Source organism: Perna viridis, chromosome 6 (genome assembly GCF_037379345.1).
Source record: "Perna viridis isolate PV_CMFRI_1.1 ecotype Kerala chromosome 6, ASM3737934v1, whole genome shotgun sequence".
In the NCBI taxonomy this organism is placed as follows: domain Eukaryota; kingdom Metazoa; phylum Mollusca; class Bivalvia; order Mytilida; family Mytilidae; genus Perna; species Perna viridis.
Genome location: NC_142450.1, coordinates 40,594,937 through 40,613,667, shown reverse-complemented (window position 1 = coordinate 40,613,667; position 18,731 = coordinate 40,594,937). Strand labels below are relative to the sequence as shown.

The window sequence follows — 18,731 nt, the reverse complement described above, 5'->3', positions numbered from 1 at the left end:
TGAAGGAAATTGACCTAAATTCGGAAAATAATCAAAAGACAATTTTTGGTAGAGGTTGAAAAAATTGGATCGGGAGTTGATGAGAATCTAGAATTTGTTTTTTGGCCTACTGAGTGTGATTATAAATTAAGATGAAAGAAAAAGACTGTTATTCTCATGTATCATTCTTGTAGGGATATGTATTTAGATGAGATACGACAAAGTACATGTCAACTGGAGTGTGACATAGTAGCACCAGATATACTTAACAGACTGGAAGTAGATGGTACTATTTTTTGAAATGAAAATATTTTCTTTTTGTCATTTATTTAATTATTATTCACATTGTCATTTAAATTATATTATGCTTCTTATGTTGCAAATTGTGAAATTATGTAGATTACAAATGAGAAAATTTAGTTTTAACCATGAATCTTTTCTGACACAATTTACTTTAATACCACATTTGACATAGTACTAGTTATCATTTTGAACTATGGAAGATTGGGAAGTACTTACTTAGTCCCAAATATTCTTTCAAACAACACAAATTATATCCTTCAAAAGATTTTGATGTAAATTAGGTCCTTAATAAATTTGCGACTGTTTTGATATTTAAGGTCATAGGAAAAGGTCATATTGTTATTCTTACTACTATAAGACCTATTGGTTTATAATTTCAGCCAATGTAGGAACAAATCCTGGGTTAGCAGCTTTGTGGGAAGATGAGAAACAGAGGAGAAGGAACTTGGGAGAATCTTCTCAGATTGAACCTCCTCCATCTCAAGGTAAAACAAATTGGAGTGTTCTTAGCCTTTCACCTTGTCACCATCAAACCTGATAGCAAAATTTCATTTCTTATTGGCATACAATATGATAGGTTTTTTTGAAAAAGTTAACAGTAAGCATATTGTATCAAAATTTAGATAGTGCTTACTAATTGATGAGGACAGTTTAACTTGTTGAAGTCTGGTTCAGTAGTTATATGACTAAGTTCTATATATGCATAAATACTGCAATTACTTTAGAAAAAATGAACCCTTCTATTTCTGTTGTCAATCAGTGATGAACTTTAAATTGATAATGAAAAGTTATTGTTAAATACTTATGTTTTTCAACATTACTTATTTTCAGAAAGATTAGATGTAGAAATCAGCGATAGTGATGAGATGTTCAGATTAAAGTTTGAACAGATAGTACAGAACCATCAACCTTACATGTAAGTCATAAACAGTTTCTGAGTGTTGGTTTAAATTGCCTCTTCTTTAGATTAAGATCTAGTCTAGCCAAGAAAGTCAATATTTTGCTAAAGTGCAATGGATGTTATTAATAGCTGGACAGGATGAGTATCTTTTGTAATAAAATTACTTTTCATTACACACACAATTTCAGTAATATGATTGTCACTGTTATTTTGGTTGTAACATGTTTTTACAATATGTCTTTGTTTTTTCTATGTTGTAAAAATTTAGAAGGACTATATGAACTTAGATTTTGATTGAATTAACCTGCATTTAAAAATAATAGGTTATAAAAATTTTAAAATGTATTCCAGGGATAGCCAGCCTGATGAGGAAGACAATTCACAGGAAAGTTATCCAGATGTTACCCCTGCATCAGCCTTAGATCTGCAGTTATCACAGGATGGTATGTTTTCTCTCGAGTTCTTTCTACAAAGCTCAATTAAAAAAATACTTTGATCAAAACAGGAAGTTGTATTGAGTGGTACGACTCTTATTGGAAGTTGTAGGATAAAATAGAAAGATGATTTAAACAGATTAAACAGTTTAATTAAAAGTTAAGATATATTTTGTGTGAATGGAAAATTACTAAATTTTGACCTCAGTTCTAAATATGTACATGATATACACTGTATTTAAGTTTATTGTCTATTTAAGAATTTCCACAAATCTTCAGTTTCAAATGATCTAGTTGGTTGAAATTAAATTAATGTAGGATTTTTAGGGAAATTGATATAAATTTAAAAAAAATAAAAACCAGGTTGAGTGGTAACATTTATACAATTTCTTCAATTTTATGGTACCTCGAATAGATACGATTTTAACAACATGGAGTTAAGCTACTTGTATGTGGTATAATTTTTGGCCTTGTTGCACTTGTCCAAATTGGCTTATAAAATGGTGAATATTAGTCCAATGGATGGGCAGGGGAAATATATTTGTAAAATTTTTTCTCAGCAATTATAAATCACAGCCACAAGATATTTGGTACCAAAATCAGTATGGCACATGGTGTCCCATATCTTGTGATGTGATGTCAGGTCTATTGTACTTCTACTACCTGTTTACTGACTTAACAGCAACCTGGCCATTTCTGTTTTTGCACAATTTTTTTTATTTACTGTTGTTTTTCTGTGTATAATGCTCACCTGGCCGAAAAACATGGCCGCTGTTACTAAAATTAGAACATAGGGGTCAGACAGTAGTCTTTCGCATGTATCTCCAAAATCGTTAGGTTTAGCCAAATTCTGACATGGGAGTAAAATTGTTCAGCATGATGAGATCTATCTGTGGTCAAATTTTCATTTTGATATGTTAAGCCATGTCAGAGTTATTGCCCTTTTTTGACATTTTTTTGCTATTTTGAATGTTATTTCTTTCAAAAATCTTTTCCTCTGACACCACCTGACCAATTGGAACCAAACTTGGTATGAATGTTCCTCGGGGTATCGTGCATTGGATTAAAGTGGGGATTTTTGATCCGTCGAAAAATATGGCTGCTGTTACTAAAAATAGAACAAAGGGGTCAGACAGTAGTTTTTCACAAGTATCTCCAAAATTGTTTGGTTCAGCAAAATTATTTCTATAGCTGAAATGACCTTTATCATAAGGCCTTCAAAAGTCATCAGGGATCAAAGTTGTCAGGTGACTCCCGTAAGAGTTATTGCCCTTGAAATATGAAAAATGACAGGTTTTTTTTTTGTTTTTTTTTTACAGTTTTCAGCCAATATCTTAAAAACTAAAAGAAAGAAACTTTCTATCGCTGAAATGATCCTAATGATAGTCCTACCAAAGTCTTCTTGTGTCAAAATTGTTGGACAACTCCTTGTAAAATTTATTGACCTTGAAAGACAAACTTAAATCAGGTGAGCGATTCAGGCTCCTTGTAGCCTCTTGTTTACATAGATATCATTTCTTGAGCATAGGGGTGCATATAATGCATCAATATATAAGAAATGATCATGAAATATAAGATTTTCGTACGAAAAAATACATTGCATAATGCAAACACACAAACCGGAAGTGAAATGTTACTGAAAGAAGGTTTATCAAATCATCAAATACATCAACGCCTGAAAATGGATCTGTCACTTGGAATTGGTAATTTTTGTGCATTTCTGGTCAATATTTGCTAGCTGTGGGGTTCAACGGGAACAAATCATGAACCAACGCACATTCATCCTACAGTCTGAATACTTTGAAGGGTACTGAAGCCAAATAAAGTGTGTTACAGTCATGAGTTGGGGGTCAAGAGCCCCCTGAAGGGTCATTCGTGTGAAAAAGTGAAGATTTTTTTCCAATTTTTGGCCTCTGTTTGTCCATAAACCGGAAGTAGTCAATGCAAGGGGTTGACATCCAAATGGTGGTGACAGAAATCATTCTTATTTAGTTTCCAGGCCAAATAGAGTACTACAGAATAATTCTGCTCTGACGAGGGTTCGAGAAATGAACCCTACCCCCAAAAAAATCTCATTTTTTTCGACAGCAGAAACTTGTGACCTCTTCTTTTAGCTTTCAAGTCATTATTTATTAACAGACTCTTTATCAGATAGCCTCATTTTAAAGCACAGTTACACTGCTTGCAGATGGACACAAATTGTGCTTTCCTAAACTCAGATTTACACTGTCAGAACCGATAAGCGGAACACGTTTTTATTTGTTTTGATGTTTTGCAGATTTATCCAATGCCTCTCAGGATACAGTAATGTTAGATGAGGATTCTGATGATGATACTGTAAAGCCCATTATATCTGTTGATTCAATCAAAAAAGTTGTCTCCATGAGTCAAAGTTTTGTAGGATCTCAACCAAAAGGTAAAATACAGATATATAAGATCATATTGTATAATAACATAACATTATAGAGCATATTGTCCTAAGTTAAGAAATGACAATGAAATGAAATTAAACTATTATCAAACCTTAAAGACTTTAGATAATTGAGTCTAATTAGGTTTCAGTAACAAAAACAAAGGTTTCAAAGTAGTTAGAAACCATTTAAAGTTAAATAGCTTCAGTCATCTTCACTGCTAAGAACATTCTTTAAATGTCATAAAAATCCAGGAATACCACAATTGGAATGATGATATGTTGATGTGCGTTTAACTGTAATCACTCAACTAGTCCTTGTAATATGAGTTATTTGACTTGTATATGTAAACTAAAAAGAACTTATATGACATTGGTACTTTACAACAAAAAATTTTGTCATTCAATATAGATGGCTTTTGTGTTCTAAATTATTAATATGAATTATACCAACAAGTATTGAGTTATTGTACTTAGTGTTTTTATTTTGAATTCCAGCTGATTCACAAGACAAATCTTTGGCAGAGATTCTAGCCTCTCTAGCAGATGAGACTTCACCAAGCTCTTCCCAGGAAGTGTCTGAGCAGATCACAGCTCTAGAAGAAAGGGATAGTATTCTGCTGGATAAAGCTGAGCCTGTGGACGAGGAGGTTGCCCAACAACAAGAGAAAGAAACATTTGAGATGTCACAAGTTGTATGGGATAATGATTTGGAGGAAGACAATGAGGAAAAACCAGGTCCTAGGTACAATGTCATGTTTATTTACTGGTTTTAGAACATTTCTGTTATTATACCCCCACTCAGCAAGTGGATGATATATTGAAATCACCTTGTTTGTCTGTTTTTCTTAATTTTGTCTCAGTTATTTTGACTCCAATTGATGGATTTAATTCATAATTAGTCTAAAACTTAATATAGATTGGCTTATAATGTAAGCAACTTTTGGGGCTGTCTGATATCAAGTACCTGTTATACGTGATTATCACTTGAGTGGGGTATACCTTGCTCAAAAACTAATGCAACTTCATGTTTAGAATTGCTTTATAGAATAATAGTTTTATATGTGGGTTGATTTCAATTATGATATCCCCTGCAAAGTTTGTAGGTATATAGGAATCACCCTGTCTGTGTCCGTCCGTCCATCTGTCCACATTTCTTGTAAGTGCATCTCCTTAACACTTCAAGGGATATGATAAAATTTTATAGGAAGTATCATATGTTGATGTGCATGAAGGAATGTAATCATTGTCAGGGTATTCAAAAGGGAGATACTCCAAATTAAGGGTTTAATATGTGAAAACATTGTAAGTGCAACTCCCTATTAACTGTTCAAAGGATTTGGGTGAAATTTTATAGGAAGGTTGAGTATCATGTAAAGATGTGCATGAAGGAATATAATTATTGTTGGATGATGCCAAAAGGAGATAATCCAAATAAAGGGTTTTGCATGTTAAAACATCATTAGAGCAACTTCTCCTAAACTGTTCAAGAGATTTGATAAAATTTTATTGGAAAGTTTAGTATCTTATAATGTGTGCAGAAAGGAATATAATTACTGTTGGATGATGTCAAAAGGAGATAATCCAACAATCCTTTTACTTTTTAAGTCCATTTGAAACTGAAAGGACAGTGAATAAAATTCTTTTTCATTGTGATGAATATTAGATTTTTAACATGAACTAATCTTTGTGTTTGTTTACAGTACTGCTGGGTATGATTTAGCTGGTTTTGATGATTCATGGAATGTTTCACAGTTCTTTAGAACAGAAGAAAAAGACCACCAGAGTAATGATGATGATGATGATGATGGTATACCGCAGTTTGATGGTGCTGGAGATGATTCAAGTAAATACAACCTTAAAAGTTGGGGTCTGCTCAAAAGACCATTGAATCATGCTTCATATTTTAAAATTGATGTGCCAAGATTTGATATACATTGTATGCATACTTGCCCAGGAGTGAAAATAGCATTTACTGTTATTTTATTCAAATGAGTTACAATCATAAAAATGAAAGATATCATAAATTATGAAGAAGGAACAATGAAAAATTTGCACGATGAATGAATGCACATAATTAACTTCTTAATTTTCAATTGTATTTGTTGAAATGAAGTTGAGAATTGCTGTTTGGTATTTTCTTCTGAGAGAACCAAGAAAATAATGAAAATTGACTACTGTGGTGTTTGTTATTTTTGCTATACTTGCGTGGTTAGCTGAAGTTTAAAAATTATACCTTGCTATTTTTAGTACCTTTTTTCATAGAACAAACCATGATAAGCACTCACAATAGTTATCCTCTATCCAGTGTATTATACACATCAAGAAAACTTAATTAGAATCACAATCGAAAAAAAAAAAAATACATATTTATGTTTGACTATAAAATATATTAAAGTCAGTGATGCAGAACAGAAACAGTTTTATTTTACTCAATAATTGATGTTTTATTTATTCTAGAAGATGATAAAGCAAAGAGAAAAAGACTGGGAACCAGAGGGCCAGTATTACCTGCTTCAGGTCAAAACTTCCCTGGTTACAATCCTTATTCCCAACATCCTAGCAACAATCAATTTCAAGGTCAGATGTTTTATCACCATAGCTACCCATCTAATCACCAAGGTAGGGGTTTGTCTATGGAAGGAAGAGTGACTGAACAGAGTGGCAGTAATCAGTCTACTTACCCACAAGGGCTTCATAAAGGGTATGGGAATCTTCAGTCACCAACACTAGCCCACCAATCACAGTTCAATAACTTTAGAAATTCTAGCTCTTCACCAGCCTCATCACTCGGTAACATTCAGTCACCATCACAAGATAGTAGCCAGGGTAGTCAACACTCACCAGCTCTCAGTAGTCATAGCAACATACAATCTCCAACAGGAAGTGGTTCACTGACAGAAGGTGGAAAAGAGTCAGAGAAGTCTTCCAGCCAGAGTCATAGAGGGACAGAAAGTCTACAATCTCCACGAATGACGCCATCTCCTGAAAATGACAACTTCACTGTACATCACTTCTCACATGTTAACACAAAAGTAAATACCACACAGCCTTGGTCTCCACAGCAACAAGGAATTCCACACCATTTCCATAGCAACGCGTCATCTCATCAGGAATCTCAGTGGCAGCAAAATACATATGGAAGTTATGATAGACCACAAGAGGGATACAACCAAAATCAACATTATGATTCATCATATGGTCAAATGCATAGTCATTCTCAACAACAAATGTACCAAATGCAACAAGTGGGACAGACTAGTCAAGGTTTTCAACAAGCTAATCAATGGACTAATCAAAATGTAGTGCCCCAGAGATCACCAAATCACCAGCATAGATTAAGAGGACAGCTAAGCCCAAGTCAACAAATGCGACCTCAGTTTTCAGGACAAGGTTTTCTGCCTAGGTCAGACATCTTAAGTCCTGGGCAACAGACTAGACAGAGGTTACCCAGTCCAGGCCAAAGGACAAGTCCTTGCCAACAACGGATGTCAAGCCCTCAAGTTTCTCCCATTTTTAGACAACCTCTTGCTGCTGGCAATCACCAAAACTTATCTCACAGCCCAGGACATCACCCAGGGATGCAAAGTCCTATTCACAGCTCGGTTTCACCTCGATCTAATCCAAGACAATCGCCTCTATCTAGTCCAAGTCAAAGTCAAGTGCAGACGTCAGTAGTTAGTAACCAAAATTTGAGAACTGAACCTTCATATTCATATCCAAGCAGCAGTAATCAGTACCCAATCTCATCAGTTGATCTTTCTGGTAATCCTCTAATGCAGAATGTCAACAGTAACCAATCTCAAGGAATCAAAATGATGCACTCAAATAGTCATCAAACTGCTCAACAAGCTCAATATGTAGAGAGCATTAGTCAGTCAGTTCAAAATCAATTTCATTCATCACAGCTGAAAGTTAAAGTACCAAGTAATTGTTTGCCACAAAGTAAAGATTCACAATCCAATCAGGTGTCATCTCCAAAAAGCCAGTCAATTCAACATCATGCTCAGTCAACTACACTGTCGTATTCCCAAGATGTTAGGAATCCTGCTCAAACTTTAACATCTCTGGGTGAACAGAGCCACTGTGTATCTCAAGGACTTTCAGTAACTAGTCAGTATAATGAACAATATGCTCAAAATTCATTAGTGCCAAACCTTCAGCAAGGTCTCGTGCCTGAGGTTCAACAAACAGGTCATCAGTCAGGTCAGCAAAATGATCCATCAAGTTTTTCAACAATGCAGTCACATTATCAACAAGCACAGCAGTATGAAAACCCACAGTACTCAGTGCAATCTTCCTTCAATCAGCAACAACAGCCACAAAACATAGACCTTCACCCTTTCCCAGAGAAAAGTTTTCATCAACTTTTGATGGAAGATCTTCCTTCTTCGCAGAATAGTAGTTTTCGTTATCCAATGCAAAATGTAAACCAGCCAGGATACTCAGAACCAGGTAGTTTGGAGAAAAAACAAGGTTATGGTGAACAAACACAAAATGGTATGATGCAGTACAACATGCCAAACTTTCCTCAGCTGCAGATTCATGAAGCTATGACAAAACCTAAGAGAGGTCGTAGACCAAAGAATTTGACAGATGGAAATCAAAGAAACCCTAATCCAGGAACAAAAGCTGCTGTCATGGGTCACCTTCAAAAAAAGAAAAGGCGATCTAAATCCTCATCTGTTGCATTGGAGCAAACCTCTGCATTGCCAAACAATGGGATGCAAAACCAACTGGGTGCTTTTTATGGACAGAACTTCTCTAATCGTGCACCAAATATCAGAAATATTCTTAATCAACAAGGAATGTCAAATAATAGCCAAAATTTTCTCAATCACAACAATAATGTGCAAAGACTTCATAGAATGTCATCAGCACCATCTGTCATCAGTGAACCTATCTCCAGTGTATTGAAAGCTAATCAAGAAAACAAGACCCAAAACAAATCTGGAAATCCTCTTTCAACACGACAGCCTTCAACATTGGAAAGACTGCTGTTGTATGGTGATGAAAGTGCAAGTGATAATAACACTACAAATATAACAGATGAAATTTCTATGAAATCAGAGAAACCAGACAGTGTATCAAGGCAAAATAGTACTACTTCATCTTTGAATGATAGTGCTGATCTCTTTTCTGATGTTTCTCAGTCTTCAACATCTTCAAGGCAGTTTACACCAGGAAATAGGGGTAGTTCCTTAGAAAAACCAGGTGGACAGAAAGATATTCTTATAACATCAAGTGAAATCAATACATCTTCGCTGACAAGTTTGGAGAGTCTTGTTGGAAATGTGAAGGAAGGTGCCAACTTTGGCTACCATTATGAAAGTCCTATAAATAACAATGATGTAAACTTGTTTAGATCTCCGTCTGAAGATAGCATGCATGAGACTTCAAATCAGAGTAGGCCAGATGGAAAATCGCCTGCATTCAAATCACCCAGTAATTTTTCAAATAGTAAATCATCAAATCAGATAGGGAGCAGGTCAATGAGTCATTCCGTTAAATCATCACATCATTTCCCTGTCAATAGAAGTTTGTCTTATGATGGATCTCAATCATACAGCGATAACCCTGATGAATTTCAAGGTCATCAGAACTGTAGTTTATCTCAAGGTCATCAATACAACAGTATATCATCAATTCATGGATCTCAAGGTCACCAGATCAGCAATTCATCTCAAGGTCATCAATACAACAGTAACAGTATATCATCATTTCATGGATCTCAAGGCCATCAGATCAGCGGTCCATCTCAAGGTCATCAATACAACAATATGTCATCAACTAGTGGATCTGAAGGTCACCAGATCAGCAGTTCATCTCAAGGTTATAAATACAACCATATGACATCAACTAATGGATCTCAAGGTCACCAGATCAGCAGTTTATCTCAAGATTTTCAACAGAACAATATGTCATCTACTATTGGATCTCAAGGTCATCACAACAGTAGTTCTTTCTCAATGCCTTTAAATAATTCAAGGTCTGAATTACAGTCACAAAGTTTTAACACCAATCATCCACCACAATTGATGAGGTCACAAAGCTTTACACCAGATCAAAAAGGTTGCCATCGTAAAGACTCACAATCAAGTCCAGTCATTAAAAGGTCACCAATACCACCTAATGCAGCATATACTTTCACATTTCATGTACCAACACCTATTTTTAAAAGGTTAAAGTTCAAACAGAATAGGCAACTTAGTTCTTGTGATGTAAAAATTGTAAGGATGCATCCAATGGATGCCAGGAGGTACAGTTTGTTAAAAATTGGCAGGGAAAAAGTAAAAGTGAAGAAACTTACACAATCTGATGTTGACAAATCAGGAGTTACTCTTAAAACATCTTTAAATGAACTTCTTGCAGAGACAAAGGCTATTTGTAAACCAAACTGTCCAAAATCTCAGAGCTTTAGTGCTGACATCAAGGCTCCTTACAATATTAAAACTCAAGAGGTCAAGCTGAATTCGATGGCAGCTGGAAGTGTATTTGACAATAAAAAGAACAGTGATATATCATCAGCTCAGACATACCCACAAAGAATGATTGTTCCACCTGCTCAGACTCTAGCATCATTGTCTGACAAAGACTGTCACATCATTCAAAAAGTTACCTTGACATCAATTATTGACAATGTATTACATTCATCCATATATAGAGATGATTCCACTGATGTGAATTCACAGATTCCAAATAGTCAGGCTACTACTGAAGGATCTAGTGACAGTACTTCACCAGCGACACTTAAGGAGTATATGTGTTTAGAAGATGGAATGGTAAAAGGAACTATAGGTTCAATCAATCCTCAAATGACAGAGTCAGAGAAGTGTGACAATGTGCAGAAAAATTCAAATAATTTCATGTCTCATAACTGTGGTGTAAACACAAACATGATGTCCAATTACAGCACTGATTTTGGAAATAGAGCTAGAAATGTTGTGCCACAGCAAATGCCAAATCATCTAGATAGGTTAAATCCTCCTGTAGCACATGGTCAGCCAAGACAGGTTTACACTGATCCGAAATATTTGAATACAGGAGCATTAGAGCCTAGCAAAACTAAGGAAAATATAGGGAATCATATTCCTGAGTCAACTGCTCAAGAGGTGGAAGTTGTTAGAGGTGGAGGCAGGCAGAACTTTTATGCTGTTCCTGAAATAAAAGTAACAGAAGTAGAATCTAGTCATAACTGTTCAAAGCCAAATCATATTCAAGGCAACTTCAGTGCTAATCTTATGTTTCCTAGTCCAGGAATGGATAACTCTGCCATGAAAAAGATGTTGGCCAGCCAGAAATTAAATAGTTCTGTAGGACGTGGACAGGTATGTAGAAAACTAGAAAAACAGCCTCGGAGAAAAAATTTGATGTTGTGTAGAAAGCGTAGCATGAACAAAATGTTAACTAGTTCTCCTTCTGTTATAGACCCAGACTTGGAAGATGGAGGGGTCATCCTAAAAGATGTCAGTCTAATAGAAGCATCAGAGGGAAAGCTTACGCCCATCAATTCACGCACTCCTGTAGCTGGTCGTAGTCCGATCAGTTCTCAGATTGGTGAAAATTACAAACTGTTTGATGGAGATTTGCTGAACTTGAAAGATGACATTGAAAACAAGTTGAAGGAAATTGGTCAGGATATTGGTAATGGGAGCAAGATCTTTCCAAATATCATGTCAGAAAGGGAGGATAGCAGCACAGAGACTGCTGTAACATCTGAGTTCTCATCACGTACAAGTTCTCGTGTAGACTCAACAGAAAGTGCAAGAAGTTTGAGTTCAGATGAGAAGGAGTTAAATCTTGGTGATAATGGTAATAGAAAACATACAAAGAAACACAAATTAGAAGATAATATTTCCAAATCAGAGTTGACAGGTACAGGAAGTCATGAACCTGCCAATGAAGTCATTAAGAAAAGAATAATTGAGTTATTGACCAAGGATAGTACAAACGATTTAAGTCTGCCAAAAGGAAAATCTAATGGTGATAGTAGTTCCAATCAAACTATGACGACTAGTGATTCATCTTGTTCAGATCTTGCTGATTCAATTGATGAAAAGATCAAAGTAACAAAATCTGTAGAGCCTATTTTGAATGCTTGTGGACAAAACGGTGAACATCTAGCAAATGGGGGAAATGGCAATGAATCATCTGTAAGCAATACATCATTTGTCAGTAATTCTTCACAGAACAATAGTCCTGGAGGGCTTACTGTTAAATATCGTAAAACTAGCTGGACTAAGTTGAAGTCTCCGGGTGCTTCAGACTTCTCATCAGAATCCTCTCAGGACTCTCTGTACTTTAAACAACATCTCTATGATCCTTCAGATAATGGGGACATTAACTTTAACAAATCAGAAGGCTATTATAGAGGTATTAGAAAATCTCTTTGGATTGAACAAAGCCTTGTTAAAACCAAGAAAAAACCATCTCTTAGTTTAAACCACAAGATGCAAGTAGCATTTCTTAATAAAAGACATAAGAAGCGAAAAAAGCCTCTGAAGAAAGTTGATAAAAACATCAAAAAGTCTAATGCAATATCTGGACTATCCTTATTACATGAGGCTACATTAGCAAATCTGACAGATACTAAAGTAATTGTCTCTGATCATGATGAACGTTATGATGATGTTCTGTACAAACTCTCCTTGTATTCTTCACCAGAAACAGAGAGTTTGGATAGTTCACTTCCTCTGCCACTTTCACCAGAGGAATTAGCAATAGACAAACAGGGATTAAGTCGATCAACATCGGACTCTCAGAGTCCAGCTTTGGGCAGCGAAAGTAGCGCATCACCAGCATACTCAAGCACATCAGGTAGCACCAAGAAATCCCCTATATACCCCAGTACATATAACAGAATTGGTCCTGCAGTAGACACTTCATATCATATAGATATAAATGAAGGTAAAAATGGGAGTTCAGATTACTCCATTAAAGACAAAAATGTAGAAAATTCAGTGGTTAGTGAAAATAAAGGTTTGTCTGAATCTTTGAAGGAAAAATTGGCAAAGCAGGTTGTAGTCAAGTTGAAACGACTGAGTATGGATGAAATAGATGCATTTAGGAGGGAACACAAGAAAGAAAAAGAGGATTCCAACTCTCCCCCTGACTTGGGACCACCGAATATACATAAGTATCACAATGCTATATCATCTGGGGATGAATCAATATCACCTCCTAGGTTGTCAGATCAGGAAATTATCTCAATATCATCAGGAGCTGAAAACTCTCCTGTGTATCCAGTCCTTAGTGATCCTGATCATGGGGTAGTATTAAATGATACTGATATAATACATGAACTACACAATGAGTCTTGTTTGGACACTTCTAGCGCTACATCTGGATCACAAATTACATTGTCTAAGCTGTTATCAAATGAACATCACAGTTTAAACGGATCAGCAGAGATAGAAAAACTTAACAATAGTGGTAAAATACTTGAAGGATCAGGGAGTATTGAATTAGATAGTGAACCATGTGAACTAAATACACATGCATTAAAAGATATGACTAATGAAAATCCTTTAAATGATTGTACCAATGGGAAAGGCCATGAACAGACATCTGAAAACAACACTAATGAACATCAGAATGGTACTTCTGAAGAAATTTGTGAGGAAAATTCAGGGACTATATTATCTAATATAGAACAGTCACAAGAAAGTGGAAAGGACGATACAGTTCAACAAAACTCAGACAATGAAGAACTTAAATTCCAGCTTGCTTCATCTATCATCAAACCAAAGATCCCTCCACCATCTTGGAAGCATGTTGCAGATACGGCACTGTCACATGGTTTAAACCTAGCAAATAATCAGGCAGCATTCTGTAGTAACCCTGATGACCTGCCCGAAAAAGCCAGGTAAGATTTTAGTAATTAATAATGGATTGTCTGTGTAAGTGCCTGTTCAACAAGGTATGATTCTTTTTTTTTTTTTTTTATTAAAATTACCCTTATAGACTGTTCTTATAAAATCCATTGAAGTTTCTGTTATATGTTGCATTGTTTTGGAAAATAAACATTAGCTACTATTATAGTTTAATTGAATGTATAGGCATTCACTTAAGTTCTTGTTTTGTTGGTGTTTTACAACTTAGTTGCAATTTTTCCCAATACATGAAAAGATAATTGGGAAAAACTTTTGCATGCGATTTTTATTTCTGTACATGGGGTTATTTAAATACATGTTTGTAAAATATTGTGTAATTGAACCATTTATTTTAGTTAGTGGGTATATTGAAACTAGCCTTATTAATTTATAATACACAACATTTTGATAACAAGTCAGGATCAGAAAGAATGGCTTGAATTTGGAACTATTTTTAATAGATTGCTTGATAACTTGTTTTGTGATTATGGAGTTGAAGAAATAATTTACTGGGTTCAAGCATTTGTTAAAGGGTTAAAAGTTTTAAAATACTTTCTATTTTAGGGAACTGGGAGGGAGAATTTTAAAGATAGAGTCGTTTAGGGTGAGCATCAATAGTTAGGTTTTGCTCTTTCACGTTTTCTGCTTTTATTCACAGTTTTGATTTTAACACTGACGGTTTTATTTTCATATGTTTTGCCTCTATTAACTGCTTTTACTATTTAGAGCTTTTCACATAGAGCTTCTTGCTTTGAGTAGTGTAGGTATTTTTTCCTGCCTATTGTAGTAATCAATCTATCTAGTTATAGAATAGGAATGTTTAGTTGGGAAAAAACTGAATCTTTGTATAAATTGTATTACAACTAATCTGATTTTCTCTCCTATTTCAAAAGAAGATTATGTTAGTTATGGTTTTGTGTTAGTAAATCTAACTAATAAGACACTATAACCTGTTATGCTTATGTACTTTATAACTAAATCACATGGTCTGTTGTAAACAACAGTTTTCCATTAAGTAACAAATAAATTATTTGGTTAAGACGGTCACATTTTAACGTTAACAATGGAAATCTGACCAGAAAAGGTATGGAAAAGTCTTATTTGTGCTTTTCAGTTATTGTAAACAATTGTTTTTTTTTTTTTTTCAGAACAGAAATGCTTTTGTTTTCTAAATTTGTTTGTGGTTTTATATAGGTGTTTCCGTTCTCTTGTTAGCTTGCATAACTGTAAAAAAGGGGGTCAGATCCATGACTAGGGAAACAGTTATAATGATGCTTTGTAACACACCATATAATTGCAAAAATTCACCTTATTTATGAATGCTTGTTGGCCTACAGATTTTCAAAATGTAATAAGTTCTAAATGTTAAGAAACCTCTTATCACTTTTATTCAGTACACCTGCAATTTGGATGGGTTACCATTGTGGTGAAGCATCTGTTACAGGTTACACATTTGTAATTTTTTTTGCCTTCATGTACAGCTACCTGGTGACATCTTAAAAAATTCTGGATGGTTGGGAAAGACATTCCGCTTTACCAACTAACATTCCTGGATAAGTCAGTCAGGGCATGTCCTCTTAGTTCTGACTGGTAGTCGATACTTTTGGGTCATCTTCACAACGGATAAGTGGTTCCTCTTGATGCTTTTTATGTTTTCTTAAGCTGTCCTTCATTAAAGTTTTCCCACACACTGTGCAGTCTACTGACTTTTACCCTGTAATATGTTTCACAATAAAGCATATGTCTACATAATTGTTTTATTTTGTTATATTTTAAATCATATCAAAAACAGACTCCACATCATTCTGTACACTTTAAATTGATATAGGAATTTTTTTTGGGGGCATTCAGGTTTAGATAAACTGTTTGTTTCTGTTGTTAGTTAGTTTTACAAAAGAGTACAAGTTCAATATACATTAAAAAAAAAAAAAAAAAAAAAAAAATGAATATTTGATTTTTTTGTTTGGAATATAAATTGCAAAGCGTATGTTTGGTAATTATTCATGGAAATGACTCATTATTTGCTTAAACCATGTTATATGCATTGTTCTCCATCCCATTTAAATATATTTATACAGTTGTGGCCCACTTGTATATCGAGTGTACCATTGTAAACAACTATTTTTAGCCCACATATATTTGCAAATATTAGATTCTAACTTCATGAATCAATTTTATATGTATATGAAGAAATAATACCACATTTGAAATAATGGCCTTTTTACAGTGTTTTATACTCCTCGTCCTGTTCCAAGTATGTATAGTACGATTATGTGATGATTACACAAGGTAAACTGGATAAATACCTATCTAAATTTAGCTTTGTTTGGTAGAATTTGAAGGACATATATATGGTCTCTGAATTGGCTGATTTGATTTAGCTTTGCTTTATTAAAAACACTTTAAATCGAGAATTTTGTACCAAAACTGGTGTATCCCTCCCAAAAATCAATTATTTGCTTGTTTCTCAACCAACTGTCAATTAAATGTTAGACCATGTGTAAATAGTGCTAAAATTGTTTTTCAGCATTGATGAAAATCTGCTGCATAAAAATATTACAATTATTTTTTTCTTTCTTGTTACCAGATTTGCCACAGGTTATTTATGTCTATCTATCCCTTTGTTTTTTTTTTTAACTTCTTTTGACCGTACTTGTCATATACACAGTTCTAATGCTTATCTTGGAACTTTGCAATGTTTAAGGTGATAGGAATAAGTTGTGGTGATAGTGCCCAATTTTAACATGGCAAGGGGATAATATACTTGATATTATACCTTAACTCACTGGGTTGGTGGTAAATTCGAATCACCTTGTCTATGTCTGTCTGAATTTCATTGCAATTATCCCTGTTCCCAATGAATGGATTGAATTCAAATTTAGTGTAATTGAGCATATGTTGTAAGCAATTGATGTCATCTTCATGTGTGAGTGGTGGTATACCCAGCTCAACAACATATGCAGCTTCATGTATGACTGGTGGTATACCCAGCTCAACAACATATGCAGGTTCATGTATGACTGGTGGTATACCCAGCTCAACAACATATGTAGCTTCATGTATGAGTGGTGGTATACCCAGCTCAACAACATATGCAGCTTCATGTATGAGTGGTCGTATATCCAGTTCAACAACATATGCAGCTTCATGTATGAGTGGTGGTATACCCAGCTCAACAACATATGCAGGTTCATGTATGAGTGGTGGTATACCCAGCTTTATGTTGTCTGAAAGTAGATATAAGCAGTTACCTAATGCTGTGTGACAAATTTTTATAATCAGTTTGCATGTATAGTAGCACAATATGTTGAAGCATGCCTAGTTTAATTAAAATATGCTCGTTTTTTATCATTATTAATGTCAGTTACTTAGTCTAATTATTTTGAATTTGCCGTATTTGATATTAAGTATGATTCCATATAAATTTGACATTTCCCGATCTTTGACTAAATACTATGTTGTCATTATACTAACATTGTATTTATCAACAAATACATATAAGTTTTTCTTGATTGTCATAATTCAAACAGTTTTCAGTGCATATTAATTTATTTGTTTAAAAATTTTCCAAAAGAAAACTTGGATCTTTAACAAATATTTTGATTGATTTCAGGTGTCAGATTTAGAAGATTTTACCAGCGGTATACAATTTAATGACATATCTACTTGGAGGGAAATTTTATGTGCAGGGGATCAGTTTTTAGGAAACAATGAATTAACCGAAAAATTAAATAAACAACCAGAATTATTACATGCAGTCATAGGAGATAAACCTATTATCATTACACCTTGTAGACCTTCACCAAATCTCAAAAATGTCTCTGATTGGATGATTGGGCGTCAAAAATATAAACAACTACAAAATGAGGTGAAAAAATGTAAAAATTCAAATGATAGCTTGGAAAGGGAAGATTCAGATACAAAAAAGAAAGAAAATTCTCCAAAGGAGAAAAGTGTTCAGTCACTGAAATTAAATACTAAAATGAAAAGTGTAAGTTTTAATGAACCATGTGATAAAAAGTTGTCTTTTTCTCTCTGTGATAAAGATGTTACTGATGGAGATCATAAAGCACCAGTATTAGATATAAATATGGAGGACAAATGTATGGAAGTTAGTGTTATTAATTCTAATAATAATGATGATATTGATGAAGATGATGTGATTGGTCCTTCACCTCCAAATGTGTCAGGACCACTAACACAGTCTAACAGTGTACGATCATTAAAGAAAATACGTTTATTTTCTACCCAGCAATCTAAATTGGATTTAAGTCCGAATATCTCTCATTGTGTGTTTCCTAGTCAGTTACATAGTACACCTGTTCAGGTATCTAGACTGACGGATTTTATTCAACCTGCCTGTACACCTATAGATCATCGACAGCAAGATACACCTAGGCGTGTTCCCATGTCAAAGAGGCTGTCACTTGGATCTTGCAAGCAAGCAGGAAACTCATTGACCTCATCACAAATTAATGTAAGTTTTATTAGAATAATGCAGGCGTGGGGTCAGGCAAGGATGCTACCCACTCCTCCTCACCAAGTTGGAGAAAAAAAAATTTTAATGCTTACATTTATTCTACAAATTAACATTAAGAAGAACATATTAACTGAGCACGCAATATCTGCCCCATAATGTTTTAGAATAAAAATGTCAATAATTTGAAATTATTTCTGGAAAGTAATTTTTACTGTTGATGCATTTGTGATTTAAAAATTAGTCTAAAATTAACAAATTAACAAAATTATTATCAAAATAATAATATGTTCAAAATAAGATTTGAATAAGGTTTATACAATAAATAAAAGGAGGTTTGTAAACTTGGTCAGTA

General features: G+C 34.4%; 1 protein-coding gene across 3 annotated transcripts in view; it reads left to right on the top strand.

Annotated features, from left to right (window-relative positions):
* Positions 1–18,731, top strand: part of LOC148614959 (uncharacterized) — a 52,567-nt gene that overhangs the window by 16,356 nt on the left and 17,480 nt on the right. For all 3 annotated transcript variants that reach the window (XM_088589517.1, XM_088589518.1, XM_088589519.1), the window contains exons 8-17: positions 174–265; positions 663–767; positions 1,114–1,198; positions 1,535–1,626; positions 3,896–4,033; positions 4,526–4,772; positions 5,731–5,873; positions 6,488–13,892; positions 14,464–14,503; positions 17,513–18,376. In XM_088589517.1, the coding sequence (XP_088445643.1) occupies positions 174–265; positions 663–767; positions 1,114–1,198; positions 1,535–1,626; positions 3,896–4,033; positions 4,526–4,772; positions 5,731–5,873; positions 6,488–13,892; positions 14,464–14,503; positions 17,513–18,376 (9,211 nt within the window). The remainder of the gene's footprint in view (positions 1–173; positions 266–662; positions 768–1,113; positions 1,199–1,534; positions 1,627–3,895; positions 4,034–4,525; positions 4,773–5,730; positions 5,874–6,487; positions 13,893–14,463; positions 14,504–17,512; positions 18,377–18,731) is intronic.